Source organism: Nicotiana tabacum, chromosome 5, assembly GCF_000715075.1.
Source record: "Nicotiana tabacum cultivar K326 chromosome 5, ASM71507v2, whole genome shotgun sequence".
Taxonomy (NCBI): Eukaryota; Viridiplantae; Streptophyta; class Magnoliopsida; order Solanales; family Solanaceae; genus Nicotiana; species Nicotiana tabacum.
The window spans coordinates 88030048-88048199 of NC_134084.1; the positions used below are offsets into that span (position 1 = coordinate 88030048).

At 36.4% G+C, this 18152-nt stretch overlaps 1 protein-coding gene across 1 annotated transcript; it reads right to left on the reverse strand.

The window, feature by feature from the left end:
- Positions 1-17267: 17267 nt before the first annotated feature.
- On the reverse strand, positions 17268-17795 carry LOC107803934 (calcium-dependent protein kinase 8-like). Its single transcript, XM_016627726.2, has 2 exons — positions 17579-17795; positions 17268-17423 (listed from the first exon to the last, which is right to left on the reverse strand). The coding sequence occupies exons 1-2, from the start codon at positions 17738-17740 to the stop codon at positions 17268-17270; spliced, it is 318 nt and encodes a 105-aa protein (XP_016483212.1). The 5' UTR covers positions 17741-17795.
- Between the last annotated feature and the right edge of the window lie 357 nt (positions 17796-18152).

The window sequence follows — 18152 nt, forward strand, 5'->3', positions numbered from 1 at the left end:
CCTAGGACCCCTCTTTACCAAATCCCCTCTCTTTACTTAAACTTTTTGTTTATTCAAACTTGTTCAAACCTTTTACTTGAGCTATCCAACGTGCTTTACTTGCAACTTATTTGATTCAACTATTTATATGGACTAATTTGTAAATATAAGTTTGGTCGGGACCCACAGTCGTGGACTAAGAGGGGTGCCTAAAACCTTCCCCTCGAGGTCACTTCGAGCGCTTACCCTAATCTCTGGTAATGCAAACCAACCCAAGAGTTAATCACTCTAGGTGTCCTAACGCACCATAATCCGTTAGGTGGTGACTCTTCAAGTACCCAATTCCCAAAAGGAAATGAGTTATTACACCCCGTGAACATTGAAACCCGGACCTCTCCCCGTAAGGGGGAAAAAGGGGGCGCGACAGTCATCATTCTTTCTCAGACCCATCATTTTAAGAAACCCCCTAGTAGTGCGGTTTTCCGCTACTAGTAAACTGGGACTCTCCCATGGTAATCCAGCGAATCCTCCTATTTCCTCCAAAAGAGGAGTCATTTCTATATCACCAAAATGGAATATAACTCTTTCTTCGTCCCAGAACATAGTAGCTGCCTCGATCAACATGTTGTTTGGTTGGATTTCCAATAAAGAAGGTAAATTTCCAAGAACCCTTTTCATGTGATTTTTGTCGCTTGGCAAAGGTTTTTCCCACCAGTCTAACAACAACGATGGTATACTTCGGACCATGCCGAACCTGGGAACTTCGTACCTCATTTTCTGCAAAAAATAAATAGAGTTAGACCCTTGCCCCTCCGGATTTGAATACTTACACATTAATAATTAGCATGTCGGCATTTATCTCTCCAAATAATGCACATATCGTGGTTGGGCCCGTTTGGATTATGGAAATCCCGGTGGACTTTGGATAAGGCTTTCTTAGAGGGTTATTATGCGGACAACATATTAACCCAGGCTAGGTTTGATCATGATGCATGTACATCTATTATCAGAGTAAGGTTTCTATAGAAGTCTTAGACTGGTACCCTCAAGCGGACAACTTGAGAGGGAAAGGCACAGAACTGTCGAATGCACCGTTGATCAACTAGTTTTACTGCAAATAAGCCTTTCCAAATTTAAAGGGTGATTTTAGGAAGATCACGGACACTCATCAAGCGTCGCTATACTATTAGTACGCACGAGTGGAATATGATGTTGAGCATGAAGTTATGCAAAAGAAAATAACATGTTGCCAAGTATTTGCATGATGAATAATGATAAAATGCGGTATTTAATAATTGTAAAGACATTTAAGAAAGGAAAACAAGGAGACAAGTCAACTTCCATAGTAAAAGTGATAAAAAATGAATGAAGATAGGCAAATAAATTCGCATAGAGTGGGAAGTGGGAGGGGTGTGCAAGTATTAACGAAATAATAAAGACATGCTTAAAGACTAATTCACAAACAAGTTCGTTATGGTAATAGCCTAAAGATACCCCAGTGGAGTCGCCATGCTATCACGCCCCCTTTTTCTCATGAAATCGGATTTCGACATTTCTGGGACAACTTCTTTTTGAGAAGGTAGGGAATTGGATTTAAAAGAGTCGCCACCTAACGGGTTAAGGTGCATTAGGGCACCTAGAGCAGATAACTCATGTTGTACCAGTTTACATCACCAGAGATCGGGTAAGGGCTCAAAATTACCTCGAGGAGAAGGTGTTAGGCACCCCTCAAGATCCACAACGGTGGGTCCCGACCGAATTTAACCTATGAATTAGTCTAAAGAAGCGAGAGGGATGTTTAATAGGGATTGGGGGTCCTAATGTTTTTATCCTAAAGGATCACCCCGTGCAACATAAATAATTCTTCGTAACTCCCTCGAGTCGGGGAGTTACTCATATTATTCAGCGGTCACAGACTATCATCTCATGCTATCTGATTACTATCTTTAAGTTGTTACCTAAAGTGCACTAGTTGATTCTAAACCGTACCCTATGCGTGCACTACCCGTCCCACGCCTATGGTCCAGGAGGCTTTGGACCTCTATTTAGGTAGTTTTAGACCTTAACTTAGGTTGCTCGAAAGGGAAAAATACTATGCGACATACAAAAAAAAATAGTTAGTACTTTCATTTGTAAGCAAATAAGGGCTCAAGTTGGCCTCTGCAATTAGACAACAAATGCACGCAAGTCAAATTAACAAAGACAGTTGTTGATTTTAAACAGTTAAGAATATAGAAACTTATAAGCAGGATCTCTATATGAATCTGGATTTATATGGGCGGACAGTTATACGCAAAAGCCATTATATTTCCAAAACCTAAATGATTTACCTACATATTTTAAACATAGGGATTAAACCTATAGGTATGATGTCTAGGCATTTTTATGCGATAGTGATAGTGGCAGGTCATAGAAACAGATCCAGAATTATTTGTTTTGATCCTATAGGCATGTTTTCTAGTGATAGTAACAGCACAATGTTTGGAAACTCATGGACAAATGGGCAGAAATGATAATTGGGTTGATTCAGACCTATAGGCATGCTTTCTACATTTTGTTACCATTTTAGATCCTATAGACATGATTTCTATAATTTGTAAGCAGAACAGCATGTGAATGAGGTTTTTGCACACATATTGAATATTCGATTTCTTATAAGCATGGTTTCTAACACAATTAAACCAAGTATTGAACCTATATGAAGGATTGCTAACATATAATGGTTGAACATAATAAGATACCTATAGGCATGATTTCTAACATATGATAACTTAACATGCAATAGCACACTGTTGGACCTATAGGCAGGATTTCTAACACATTGCATATAATAACACATTGTTGGACCTATAGGCAGGATTTATACCCAATTTTTATAGCAAAAATGTGAAATAAGAAACCCCTCCCAATTTCACTAACACCCCAGAATTGTCATTACAAAATAGTTATTACAGACCAGAATAAATTATGAAGTGCGTATAACTATAAGGAGCCTACAGCAGGCCTAAATACACATGGACAGGCCAGGCCTTTAATCACAATAGCTCCAGAAGCCCATGTTCATAGATACAATATAACCAGTGGTGAGTGATTTACCCTTGTATCAAAGCTGAGCATACAAAACACAAATCCCTAGTGTGTTAGAGTTCCCAAGGGCTTCAAGAACCCAAGGCAGTGCTCACACCAGGGATATTCAAAGAGATCATAAATAGTTCAAGGAAGACTAGGGACCAAATCCTAGTGTGTCAAAGTTCACAAAGGTCTCACATGAACCCTGAGCAGTGCTCACACTAGGGAGGCCAGAGGACAGAACCTAAATAGCTTTGGCTTTCAGTTAGCTAAAATTGAGGATTCAGAAGGATCGAATAGTAAATGCATAGGATGGAGTAGAATGGAATAGGGAATTCATTTAAGGACATAATCACAAATAGAACATGTACAAAATAGCAAATACATTTGAACCTAAGCATACTTAATCTAGTTTTAACAATCGACCACATGCTAGTTCATAAGTAGATTAATAATGACAATAGAGATTCTAGATCAGACTAAGTCATAGAAATGGAATACATTGATTAACAGTAAGTCAGGAACTGATTAAGATAGTTCAATAGAGGTATCATAACATAGAGAGAACAGAACCAGACAGGCCATATTATAACAGGTTCAACAAACAAACTTATAAATCTGTTAGGGTACACATATGTGCATGGCTAACCAGGCTTTAGGGTAAGGTATGAAAGCATGCTTATAACAAACTTAAATCTAAAAGATGATACTCAATAACACAGAGTTGGGCAGATTTCATTAATCAATCAAACTAAGTTCAACAGGTCTTAACTACAAGTAATGGCATCTAGGATAACATGGTTTAATAGCAGTAACACATAGACCAAAATGAAATGGCAGAGGATTCAATGACTCACTAGTTAAGATGAAACAGGGAAGAAAAGAATCCAACAGTATAGCAAATAACACCAAACAGAAGCAAAGACTTGAAAATTTCTATGATTGGCTTTCAGCCAGCGAAAACCAAACAATGAGCACAGAAGCAGAGTGAAAGAACCAAGTTTTTAGTGAGAGTATGAGAGTTTGAGTCTTGTTCTTAAGGGGAAAGGGGTGAGGGGTTTAAATAGTGTTCAATTAATTGAACAAATAAGGGGAGTACTCAAACACACATAAACAACGGAAGAAAATAATCACAGAATCAATTTAAGACTCCTTTAAGGACAGATAGTACAGAGCCCAGTCAATTAACATGGCATAATAGCGTGTAATTAGGCGAGTAACACTTAAAATAAGGAAGATATCAATTAACAAATAGTTTCAAGGCAAAATAAGGTAAAGAAATACAAGAAACATGGTAGATTGAACAGAATAAGGAAAATATCAGTCCCGTATGAGAAAGGATTATCAAAAAATCAGTAAAAGTTCCATACCCTAGTTTTAGGAAAACCATAGTACCAGGATATACACAAAAGCAGTAACATAAGTTGAATATAGACCCAAATAGCACTTAAAATCAAAGAGTCAAACTAATTTTGGTCCGATTTAAGAAAATCTGAGAACCCTAAGTTTAGGGTAAGTAAACATTAGTCAGAAAGATCTATGAAAAACCGTATAGAGATGCACATATATAGATACACAGAAACATTACAGAAGATATTCAACAAAAATAGAACCAGTACAGATCTTAAAAGATCTAAGCCCTAATTTTACGGCAAAATAAATTAGGCAAAAAACTTTTTTAATGAAAATCGCAAGAAATATTCATAGATAGATATGCGGAAACATAGATTACATTTTTAACAAAAAGAAGAACGAAATATTAATAGATCTTAAAGGATCTAAACCCCAGCTTTAGAGTAAACAAAGATTAAAGAAAATATCAAAGATTCGTGCTCGAAAAGATGAAGAATGATCATAGATGAAGAAAGGAGAAAGATTCGAACCAGATTTGGTCCAAAAATAGGGAAATCGGCTTGCCATGTTAGGCAAGCTATTACGTATACCATATTCGAGTAGACAGTAGTGATATAGGATCAATAAGGTAAGAATATTATTAAAGGATTCCATATCCAGTTGGAATCAAAAAAGGAAATTAGGTGACGGAGGATTAGGGTTTGACAAAGACGAAGAGGCGTTGGGAGAGTTTAAGGGCGCCAGGTTGAGTGAAATGGGGTAGGGTTTCTAGGGTTGGGTTAATAAGAAAAGGGGGGAAAGGATGGTGGCAGTTGATCTTGAGAGATCAACGGTTAGGGTTAAAAAGTGGATGGGGCGGGTCATTTAGGAGCGGATCGCAACCGGGTTGTGGGTTAGGGGTTGTTTGGTTTGGCCTATGGCAGACTGGGCTAGTTTTTAAGTAGTTGGGCTGGGTAATTGGGCTGGTTTGGGTAGCCTAAGTCCGATTTTTAATAAAATGGGCCCAGATTTAAATACCTATTTTTACTTAATAAAATAATTTGTAAAAAATGATAAATGAAATAGTAAAATTATCATTTGTGCATAAAAATGATTAATGACAATTATTTATCCTTATCAAACTATAAAATCTATTTTTTGCAAAAACAAAGTAATTATAAGTATATACGGGCTATAATTGTAAAATGTGCAATTTTAATCTAAATAATGCAAATGTAATTATAAAAATGCAGCTAAAATATTTAAACAATATATGGGCATAAATTATGAATTTAGATGATTAAATCATCATAAAATAATATGAGGGATAATTATTGGATATTTGTACAATACAAAATACAGAAATAAATTGATTTAAAGCCTTTAAAATTATAGAAAAATTACAAAAACACTTGTGCATGTTAGTAAATCTAATAATAATGCATGTGTACTATTTTGAAAATATATATGCATATTATAAATATATGAGGGAAAAATTGGGTATCAACATCCACGGCAACAATCAAACCTTAATTACCACTTTACCTCTCGATTCCACCTCCAATCTGCTTGTATCTAAGTATAATTAACTTAATAACATCAATAAATGCTAATGAACCTAATTCTAATGCTTAATTATAGGTTTTCTAATATTTTCCCCAAAAATTCAAAAACTAACCCCGGTCCCGCTTGGTCAAAACTCGAAGTTTAGACCAAAACTCAATTACCCATTCACCTCCGAGCCCAGATATAAAATTATTTTTGGAATCCAACCTCAATTTGAGGTCTAAATCCCCAATTTATAAAAATCTTTAATTTTACCCAAACCCCCAATTTTTACCATAAAAATCTTAGAGTTTTGGATGGAAATTCATGAAATGTGATGGAAAAGTGAAATAAAGTGGGTTAGGATCACTTACCAAAGTTTTGGGGAAGATTTGGTCTTGGGAGAATCGCCTCTATGGTTTTAGGATTTGGAAATGTGAAGAATGGGTGACAATCCCGTCTAAGTTTCATTTTGAACAGTTCCAGATGTCGCAATTGTGACCAGAGCTTCACAATTGCGAAGCTCGCAATGCAAGACAGCGTCGCAAATACGAACCTATTGCATGCCTGCTACTGTCACAATTGTGAATCTTTGGTCACAATTGCGAAGGATTCCCCTCCCTGATGATTTCGCAAATGCGAAGGTATGTTCGCAAATGCGGACTCTACTGGGCCAGGGCTTCTTCACAATTGCGATAAATCCGTCGCAATTGCCAAGCCTGTGAAGGTCGCAAATGCAAAGCCTGATCTCGCAATTGCGAGATCAGAGCCTGCAACAAATACCAGATGTAAAAGCAGATTTTTTTCTAAGTCCAAATTCACTCCATAGCCTATCCAAAACTCACAGGAGCCCCCGGGGCTCTAAACCAAATATGCATACAAGTCTAAAAATATCATACGGACTTTCTCGTACAATCAAAGCGCCAAAATAACATTTCAAACAATGAATTTAACACCACAACTCATGATTTTCTTAAGAACACTTGAAATTTCTATTTTCGCAACCGAATGTCCAAATCACGTCAAATCAGTTCCGTTTCTCAAAAAACATCATTGTGACGACTTAAATACTATATCAAACATGTAGTGGCTCCGGAACCAAAATACGTGTAACGACCCGACCAGTCGTTTTGAGCTCTAGCGCGTCATTCATCGGTTTGAGGCCATGAGCAGCTTCACTTCAGTTATTATGACTTGTACGCATGGTCGGAATTGAATTTTGGGAAGTTCGAAGTTGATTTGGAAAGAGAATTCTCATTTTGGAATCTTTAAGCTGAAAGAATTAACTAAGATTGGACTTTAGAGTAAACGACCTCGGAACCGAGATCTGAAGGTTCCAGTAGGTTCGTATGATGATTTTAGACTTGGGCGTATGCCCGGATCGGGTTTTGGATGACCCGGGAGCGTTTTGGTGCCTATTGTGGAAGTTAGCATTTTGGAAAAAATTTTATAAGTTTGGGTTGAAATGTATTTCAGTGTTATCGATGTCCGTTTGGGATTCCGAGTGTAGGAGTAGCTCCGTATGGTGATTCTGGTGTTAAGAGCGTGATCCGAAGTGAATTCGAAGGTTCGTGGGTCATTTTGGAGTCATTTGGGCTAAAGATAGAAAATTGAAGGTTTTTGAGAAGTTTGATCGGAAGTGGACTTTTTGATATCGGGGTCGGAATCCGATTCCGAGAGTTGGAGTAGGTCTGTAATGTCGAATATGACTTGTGTGCAAAATTTGATCTCAATCAGATGTGATTCGATACGTTTTGGCATCGAATGAAGAAGTTTGAAATTCTAAAAGTTCAATAAGCTTGGATTGGAGGTCGATTCATGATTTTTTTTGCGTTGTTTGATATGATTTAAGGCCTCAAGCAAGTCTGTAATGTGTTTTGGGATTGGTTGGTATGATTGGACGGGATCCCAGAGGGCCTCGGGTGGATTCCGGATGCTCAGGGAACCGAAAATGGGATTTTGGAAAAGGCTGAAGTTGTTGGATGCTGGTGTAACCGCACCTGCGAGACTACGGCCGCAGGTGCGGAGTCGCAGAAGCAGCCCTATAGTCGCAGATGCGAAATTGGTGGGGGAAAGTTGGGACTGTAGATGCGAGACCGCATCTGCGGAGGAGAGGATGCAGAAGCGAAATAGGCTGGGATCCCTGGACCGCAAAAGCGGTGTTTGGTCCGCACCTGCGGAACCACAGAAGCTGTCAAGAGACTACAGGTGCGGAAAGGCTGGAAGCAGTGAGTTGTTTTAAAGTCGGGATTTGGCCATTTTCTTTTATCTTTCTCTTGGCTTCGGCGATTCTTGGAGGGTTTCAAGAGGGGGTTTTCATCATCAACGATAAGGTAAGCTATCCCCACCTATCTTGAATTAAATACATTGATTATGTACGGACTTGAGCATGATATTGGTAGAAATTTGGGGTTTTGGTGGAAAGACCTAGGAATTTATATTTGTCACGACCCAAACCGATGGGCCGAGACGGGCACCTAGTACCTTATTTGACCGAGTACCAACGTAATGTACCTTTCTTATTACATCATTATATATATATATATATATGTGACATATGGGCCTAATAGGATAACATAATCATTTATAAACTCAAACATAGGCCGACAGGGCCGTACAATCTTTCACATACACGACATATGTCTACAAGCCTCTAAGAGTATATAAGTGTCACAAAGGTCGGGACAGAGTCCCGCCATACCAAACAATAGACGTCTAAATCATACTAACCAAATACACAACTCCGAAGCAAATGGTGCGCACCAACATCTTCCGCTGAGCTGATATCCTACTTGGAGGGCTCTCGACCTGTCTATCAAGACCTGCGGGCATGAAACGCAGCGTCCCCAGGCAAAAGGGATGTCAGTATGAATAATGTACCGAGTATGTAAGGCACATAAATAAATACATAGGAGACATGGAAGACATATGGAGTACATGACTCAACCCGTAAGTCTGAATAACTTTGTAAATCATAAATTACTTTCAGCGTCATGCATATGCATATGAATGTCATGTTGTGTATAGGTATATGTTTCATAACATCATCAGCCTCTGAAGGCATCCCATCATATCATATCGGCCACTGTGGGCAAAGTCATAATCGTATACCAGCTGATCAGGTGGTGGTGCGTATATAACGTCATAACCATTCCCATATACCATATACATATATATATATATATATATACATATATACGCGTATATAACGCCGTTTGAATACATACATATATATGCGTATATAATTTTATTTGAATACATACGCATATATGTGTATATAACGCCGTTTGAATCATATTTCAGCCACTGTGGGCAACATCATCATCATATACCAGCTGATCAGGTGGTGGTGCGTATATAATGCCATAACCTTTTCCCATATCCAATATACATATATACGCATATATAACGCCATCTGGTCATGGGTCAATGAACATGAATGCAATGCATGAAAAGTACGTCAGTAAAATCATTCGGAATGTCATAAGACCATTTTGCCTCTTGAGCAATATCATAAAGTAACATCTTTTCAACTTTCGTATTTTTCTGAGACCCATGAACATATGATAAAATATTATGACACATGGGAATTAAAGAACATAGATATTTCTATTACTTCTATGAGTAGAGTCACTTATGGAATTTGTGCATTTGCACGTTTCGTTTATATCGCATGAATCATGCCAAAAGAAAGAAGGGATAACCTTAACATACCTGAGTCGATTCTCTTGACAATCCCTTCAACACCCGTTAATTGCGACAACACATAATGGCATATCAAAGTAGGAAAAAATCCGCATGATATTCTTGAGAAAGATTGTACCGTGCTTTCTTAGAATTGCATTCCACGCGTAATCGGACCTTGTATGAACTTTGCTGAAGCTCATTTGTTACTTAGTAAATATGACCATCTTCATCTTGACATCTTAAAGGAGCCTTTTGTTGTGTTAATTACCCAACGTTTCTGGTCTTATTCAAGTGACCATATATTTTATGGAAAGTGAAGGTTAAGAATCTGTTTTGTGCATTGCACATAATTGGATACGTGCTACTATTTCTAGCTTATCTATCTTTGTATAAGGTAGCTATTGTTTCATTTTTAAAGCTATAAACTTTTGTTATCTAGTTAATCCCTTGATAAATTAAACCACTCACATTTCTTGTTTTAGTCTCATGCCAAAAAATGCTACGTTGATATCTAGTTGCAGTGTCAAGTGTCAACGTATACAAGTGGCAAGCATCTTATGCTTATGACTCATCATGCAAATTTGTGCCACTTGGTGGCCCAAAAATATTCTTATTCACTTAATCAATTATCCACATAATTAAGAATTATCTCAAATTGCTTAAAATACTATTCACTTTTAACACACCTTATACACCTTACTATCATGGTCATGTAGTACCTTGAATGGTACTAGTCCATAAATACCGAGTATTTTAACTTGAGCCGTATTTTATCCCAACATGCCAAACTTGGACAAAAATTCGTTTTCTTTGACTTGCTTCCCCTTTTTTACGAATTTACTTATTACTTGTTTGAAATAGCATGATCCTTATAATCTCCAAGTAATCTTTTCCTTGGACTGATGTCAATTACCTTACGACAAATTTAACGTACAACACTACAGGGTGCAACATCGTTGTAATATCAAACAGCGGGACATGACAGCTCACTTCTGGGCTCTCATTAATTTATTTATGGCGTATTTTTCATGTACGAAAATATGGGGTGTAACAATATTCTTGGAATTTGACCACTATTTTGGGTATGAAATTAGGAAAAAATCATATATTTGAGTTCGTGAGTTCATGGGTAAACTTCATCTTCGAAAAATTTCAGAATCCAGGCACGTGGGCCCAAGGGCAATATTGTCAACTTTTCGATCGAGGTTAGGAATTGTTATATATTGGATTGTAATGAGTAATTAAACATATATTAATGCATTTGCATAATTATTGGCTAGTTTTGGAGCATTGTGTATCGATTCGAGTCTTCGGAGGAGCGTGGAATGCCAGTTATGGATCTTCGGAGCAAGGTGAACCTCCTTTCTAATCTTGTAAGAGGGAATTATCCCCATAGGTGAAATAATTGAATATGTGCTTTTAATTGTAGGGGCTACGTACGCACGAGGTAACGAGAGTCCGTGCGTAGCTACTATTATATTTAAGTCCGAGTAGTCTAGAACCCAAAAGCATGCAATACTTGGATTATTTGTAATCTTATTGACAGTTTGAATTGCATAAATCGCATCGAATTAGTACATGAATTTCAAAAAAAAATTATTTAAACTTCATTTTCTTAAATTGTTAAAAGAGAATTGGTTTTCTTTGGACAATTGTTTCCTGATGACTTCTTAACTGACTGTTTGTGTGTGTTTAAATTCTGAAACGGGCCGAATGCCTCGGTAGATTAAATAGATGCATCTATGGTTCGTGCCATTCGACCCTCTGGCAGTACACAGTTTAAATATTATTGGATCGGGTTGTACGACCTCGGCATGATTTGTGCATGCTTGTATTGCTTGCCTTGAAACTTATTGAAGTTGTTATTGCCTCTTCCCGGCTTGAGAATATTTGTATAAATGATGAAAAAGGAAATTTTGGGAACTTCACATAAAAGAAAGAATTGTTTATATGTTTCCCTCTATTGAATTACAATCATGTTTATATAAATCCTCGATTCATTATATTACGAACATATCATTATTGAACCATTAGTAAGTGTCGAAGTCGACCTCTCGTCTTTACTTCTTCGAGATTAGGCGGGATACTCATTGGGTACACGTTGTTTTCGTACTCATACTACACTTGCTGTGCATTTTTGTTTCACAGGCACATGCATCACTAGTCGCCTGGCGGCGTAGCAGCATGGTTGATGCAGAGACTTAGGTGAGCTGCACTTCTCGAGACGACTCGCAGCCAGCAGAGTCTCTTCCAGATTATTGTATTTATTTTCTGTCCAATTTGTATTTTGGACAGTTGTGGTATTGTATTGCTTACTAGAAATAGCTCATGCACTTGTGACACCGGGTTCTGGGATAGTTATGGGATATTTTGTATTGACTTCTTGACATGTATATTTAGTTTGAACTAAGTATCTTTCACTAGTAAAAATTGAAGAAAAAAATCAGAGTTTTTCACAATTGTTTAAATGAGAATTTAATTAAGTATTTATGGTTTGCTTGCCTGACAGCGGCGTCCGGTATCATCATGACCCTTAGTAGATTTTGGATCGTGACAACACGGACCCGATACCAATGAGGTCACACACTATTCCATTTCTAAATATCCTTGTATTTTTCAGCAAACAATTTTCTTCAAAAATTCATTACCCGGGCTAGGACCTCGGAATGCGATTCCGGACATACGCCCAAGTCTCATAATTTATTACGGACCCTACGGGACCATCAAATTACGGGTTCGGGTTCGTTTGCCAAAAATATTGACTGAAGTCAACTTTAATCAATTTTAAATACAAAATTCAATATTTTTCTTAAACAAAATTTCACATAAGGGCTTTTCAGATATACACCCGGACTGCGCACACAAATCGAGGAGAGACAAAAGGAGGTTTTTTAAGGTATCAGAATACAAATTTGACTTCTAAAACAAGAGATGATATTTTGGGAAATCACAAGGTGAGAATTGGTGGTAATTACACTATGTAATTACAAGGTTGCCTTTTAGTTTCTTTCCTTTTTATTTATTTTCTTTATAACTTTTTATTTCTATTTTTTAAATTTTTTTAATTTTTTTTTACTTTTTTATTTTAAAATATATTTTTCTTTATATTATTTATCTTTTATTTCTCTACCTCTACTTCTTGTGATTTCATGTAATTTCTTATTTTTTATTTTTTATTTATTTTATTATTCTATTTCCTGAAGCTACACCTCCTAATAGTCATTAACAAACTTGGCATATAATGAGTGAAGCAATAAAAGTCAAATTTCCTTGTTTGATATGGTTATAAACTTATGATGTTTCCTAATCTTAAGTTGTAGTGGAGCTTACTATTATTATGTTAGAATTTGACATATGTAAAAAAAAATTGGATTTTAAAATTATGTTATATTCAGCAACAGCTAATTGAAAACAGTCCACAGTCAGTAAGTCAGGGGACAAAAAATGGGCAGCAACACAAGGAAAGAATTTGGCTCGACACGATGCAGCAGCGAAATGGCACAAATGTACCTGAAGCCAACTCGATTGTAGTTCTAGACGCAAATCAATCTGGACAGCAACAGCTTGATCCAAACAATTCATCTGTTATACATACTTATGGTCAAAAAGCAACTAAAATGTCCAAATTGGCATCGACTTCGACATATGTTAGACAACAACAACTTATTCCAGCTGCTAGTCCTATAGGTGATAGACAAGTCACAGCACCAACATCTGGACAGAAGCTAATTGCTACAATCAGTCAATTTATGTCAGACGATGAGAGAATGTATTTGGAATCAATTCTGAGTGCCAATGCTCCACAATATGTGAATTTGGGGATTGACTTGAATTTAGCAAGAGAGGACGATCCAATGTTTGCACTGTGTAAGCAACAAGATTTATCACCCTCGTGCATCAGACCAAATCACAACATTCGTACAAGAGATAAAAGCTGGGACGACAAGGTGAGTGAGGAAGGAATTGTTAGGCGACTTCCATGAGAGTTGCCAAACAAAAGCAGGCTGCCCCAACTACTTCTACGAGGTCCAGCCGTTCAAAAAGGAAATGATGTTTTTTGAATACATTTTGCACAGGGTTGAGGAAAACGACAAAGAATTACAAATTGAAGATTTTTCAAGTTTGGAAAAGAAGGGACAAGAATCACATTGGTACTACATTTTATTTTACCATTTTCTTAGTATCCTCACCTGTAATATCATCACAGAGTATGTTAAAAACTCTGTGATGATCATAGAATATTTGGTCCTTTCAACTTCATATTTTTTACATGCTTGCTAGTAGACGAGGCTATTATAAGCCTCAATAGGATAAGTAAGGTAAGGTTTAGCCCGGTTTGTGTTGCCTTGGTCCTATGCCTTTGGAAAATATCCACACGGATGCCCTCGTGAGACTTTGCCGGCAGCTACACCATGAATCCTCTACATGAGGCTGCTATCATAAGGCAATGTGAGGCGCAGAGGAGTGATTATATAGCCAAGACATATGAGTAACAAAACTGGTGCTATTGTCCCCCTTATTTGTACTTTTCCTAATTGTTGTATTTTTCTTTTCTTTTATTAATTTTTTTTTACTTATTTTAGTAATATTGGCTCACATTGCATGTTGTTCATTTTTTAGTTAGAATTGATAGATTACTTTTATCAAATTTTTGAATAATGTTATGACATTATATTTATAAATATTAATTTATTTTATCAAACATGAATTCCATAATGTTCTTACAAAATGTATGTTTTTAGTTTTTGTAAGTATCTAAACTAAATATTATTAATTTGAAATATATATAAAAATTATTTTTTCAATATTAGTTTTAAATATATTATTACTAATTAATGTATTTTCACGAAAAAATATACATCTTAAATACCAAATATAATATCATTTATAGGCATATATTTATTATATTAGCTTTTAAGTTTTGATAATTACTTCATTTAAAGTTTTACTTAAAGATGGTTTTTATTTTAGTTGTCTGTTATTTACAAATCAAAAAAAACAATTCACGGTTAAAATAATTAGAGTATCACATTGAATACCCCTATAACATAACCAACTACCGGAATATATTTCAAAATCAGCCACTTAACCCTAGCTTGTACAACAAAATCATATACACAAACATTAACTTATATTAATATTTTCATTAGGGGAGGGGGCTTAAGTATTTAATTTTGAAATATAAGGGTGTATGTGTAATCAAATAAATTAAATAAACTGAAGTCACACATTCAAAACGAAATAAATTAAAAATTCATACATATTAAATTCAATAAATTTAGAAAAGAGAAATAAAGGTAAAAGCTTTTCAGTATTTGCGTTTTCATTACGTTTATTACAAATTTGTAGAACTGTGGAATTGAAAATTTCCTAATTCTTACTAAAGTCGGCCTTTTGTTGCTTCCCGCGCCTAGAGCTCAACCCTACCTATATAAGTAGTACCAATAGGCAACAACTTTATTACATTACATTAAACCCTCAGCAGTCCCTTTGTTCAGTACCATTCTTGAAGGTATTTCCTTTATTGTTTTCCTATTCATTCTTGAAGAGTGTTCTTGAAAGTATTTCCTTTGTTGTTTTCCTATTCATTCTTGAAGAGTGTTCCTGAAAGTATTTCCTTTCTGTTTTCAGGCTAATTTCTTCCACTGAAAACAAAAAACATGACTATCAGCAGCCATAATTATGGTCCATATCCAGTACTGGGATTCAGGTTTCGACCCACTGATGAAGAGCTTATTCGCTATCTACTCAAATTCGTTTCGTGCAAGAGTTTCTCGTTTGATCATATTCGAGTTGAGGATCTTTACGGGAATAAGAAGCCATGGGATATATTCGAAAACAATTTTCTGGGAGATGATACAAAGGTAAACTATTTCATTACTAAGTTGAAGAGAACAAAAGCGGGTGGTTCAAGGTTCAGTCGAGGGCTGATCGGAGGAGGCTGTTGGAAAGGACTTGACAAACACAAACCAGTTTTTAATGGGTCAAAGTTGGTTGGGTTCAAGAAAAGTTTTCGATATCTTGAAAAAGACAGCCGCACGGAGAAAAGTGTCGATCAAGGAATTAAAAATATTGTTTGGAATATGAAAGAGTATAGTCTTAATGACAACACAGTAAAGGTGTTAAGACAACGAAATATAATTCAGCATGAGGCCTATGTTTTGTGCTGCATTAAGCGTAAATCTGTACATGCTAATGATCATAAGGAATTAGGTGATCATATGGAAATAGCGGACAGTGGAAACAACGTTGTTGCTGTTATGAATACCATGCTTTCGACAACTCAAGAACATGACTATGTTACAAATTCTTCAGAGGATCAAGGGACAGGTGTTCATGATTTGTGTCCTTCAAATCAATTCTCATCATCCGAACATAATAATGCGTTTGATCAGTTGCAATTAGTGGATGTACAAGCGCAGAATATTGAAGAGCTGGCACCTTCAGTTCAAAGTCATGTTGAATCTGTTGGAAGTTCTTCGACAACTTCAAATCAATTCACATACTACTCGCCTGATAATAATGGCTTTCAGTTGCAACAATACCATAGTAATATTGAATGCGATGATAGGGCTACTGTTCCATCAACATTAGCTGAGATAATGAACAATATTGATCATGTGGATATGAAAGTGTACGAGTACCTCGGTAGTTTGCTAGCAGTAAAATCAAATACTGCAGAACCCCAGTTGCCTATCTGCATTGATGAGCAGAACATCATGTGTCAAATGGCTCAAGGAAGTAGTACTTCAATGGTTAATGAAGAAAACATTGATGCTGGATTTGTGTCTGATCAGTGGTCAATAAAGCAAGTGCACAACATTGAAGAGAGGGCACCTATCACTTTTACTGATATGCTAACATCATCAGATTATTATGCTGAGCCATGCTTAGTTATAAGCAGCGACGAGTGCTTCACAATGGAGGAATTATTGGGTTCTGATGATGATGATGTTATTGCAGCAGACTTAGGTTGGATGCCCACTCAGACTCAGTAGGCAGGCTTCTAGAATGAAGTCATTAGCAAGAGACAAGCTGATGCACATAAGAAAGAGACCAAGAGAAAATAGGAAGCAACTGACAGTAGTCTCTATTTTTAATTCACTCTATGTACTCTGCTTCTTGGTTTTTAATGTAGGTAGTTTTGATTAATGTATAATGTATTAAACAAGATTTGATAAAGAATTATTACTTTTTATTTGCTAGTAATGTATGGAAATGTAACACCTCATTCATGATCACTTGTGCTCTGTGGGACGATTAATATCACCTCAAACATTATGTTACAAAACATACTGGGTGTCATATCCAACCCCATGACAAAAAAAAAAAAAGGAAAAAAGGAACGAGTTGAAATAATTAGTCTACATAACTAAATACAATGATACATGCCAACCTATATACAATAACAAAATAACCACCTTTCTATCCTTCACCATATTTCTTCAAATTGTCGATAAAAAAACCGAAAAGAACAACATAATCACAACTTAAAGAATACATGAATATTGGGTACCTGATACTTATCCACCCCAGAGGTGAAATCACACATACAACAAAAAATGGCAAAATTATCGTTGAACAGGAAAGAATATAAAAATTCTGAAAGCCAAAAGGCGAGTTCTGTTCTTCGAGATTTCATACTCTGCCTTAAGTTATCTAGTCTCATTGTTCATTTGTAAGGAACCATTCTTCATTAATTTCAAGCTGAGACTATTATATCGTTCTCGTGAATACTGTCTTGACGCCTTCCTCCAATCTGTGCCAGTCTTCATCATTGTAGAGAATTCATCGTAACTTATCCGTCCGTCCTGCATGAGAATGAAATGTAAGAACATAAAACAGACGACACCATTTTCTTTTTCCCAATCCCAGGTCCATAGAATCAACACGGCATCATCCCCAAGTAAACAAAACATACAAGGAAAGAGGCCCGATGAGTTTATGACATGAATATATTACTGACCTTGTCTGTGTCCACATGGTGCATAATAGCATTGATAACTTCTTCGCTGTTGGTTTCAATCTCGTCAGCTAAGGCCTCCCTCAACTCCTCAATCTCTATATAGCCACTTTGGTTCTTATCAAAAAATTCAAACGCCTTTTTCAGGTGCTCATCATTAGCCATCTTTCTTAGGTGGACTGAAATGGCAACAAATTCCCCATAGTCCAAATATCCATCTTTATCATTTTAACACTTACAACATCCATAAGAATATGTACATCACTTTCAGGAATTTGATGGCCAAGTTTCAAATATCCCAACTCTTCTTCACAAGGTCTTTTGCATTGTCGGAGACCTTAGGCCAAGGGTCCCTTTTGAAATTCACAACAGAACGAATGATCGCTTGAGTAACACCTTGTTCAGTTTCTGCAATGATACAAATAGAAATGGCGCAAGTTAACAGTTAGATAAAATACTATAACCGCATCACTTTAAATAACCTTCTTCCTTTCAACAGTTATCGTGGAGTATAAACTAAAGGAGCTAGTATAATTTATTAGTCAATCACAGTCGGCTTGGGAACAGATATTCGTAT

Coding starts and splice junctions, on each gene's coding strand:
- LOC107803934 (XM_016627726.2), bottom strand. CDS start 17,740: ATGGCTAATGATGAGCACCTGAAAAAGGCGTTTGAATTTTTTGATAAG. Junction 17,424..17,578: donor ACCATGTGGACACAGACAAG/GTCAGTAATATA, acceptor ATTCTCATGCAG/GACGGACGGATAAGTTACGA.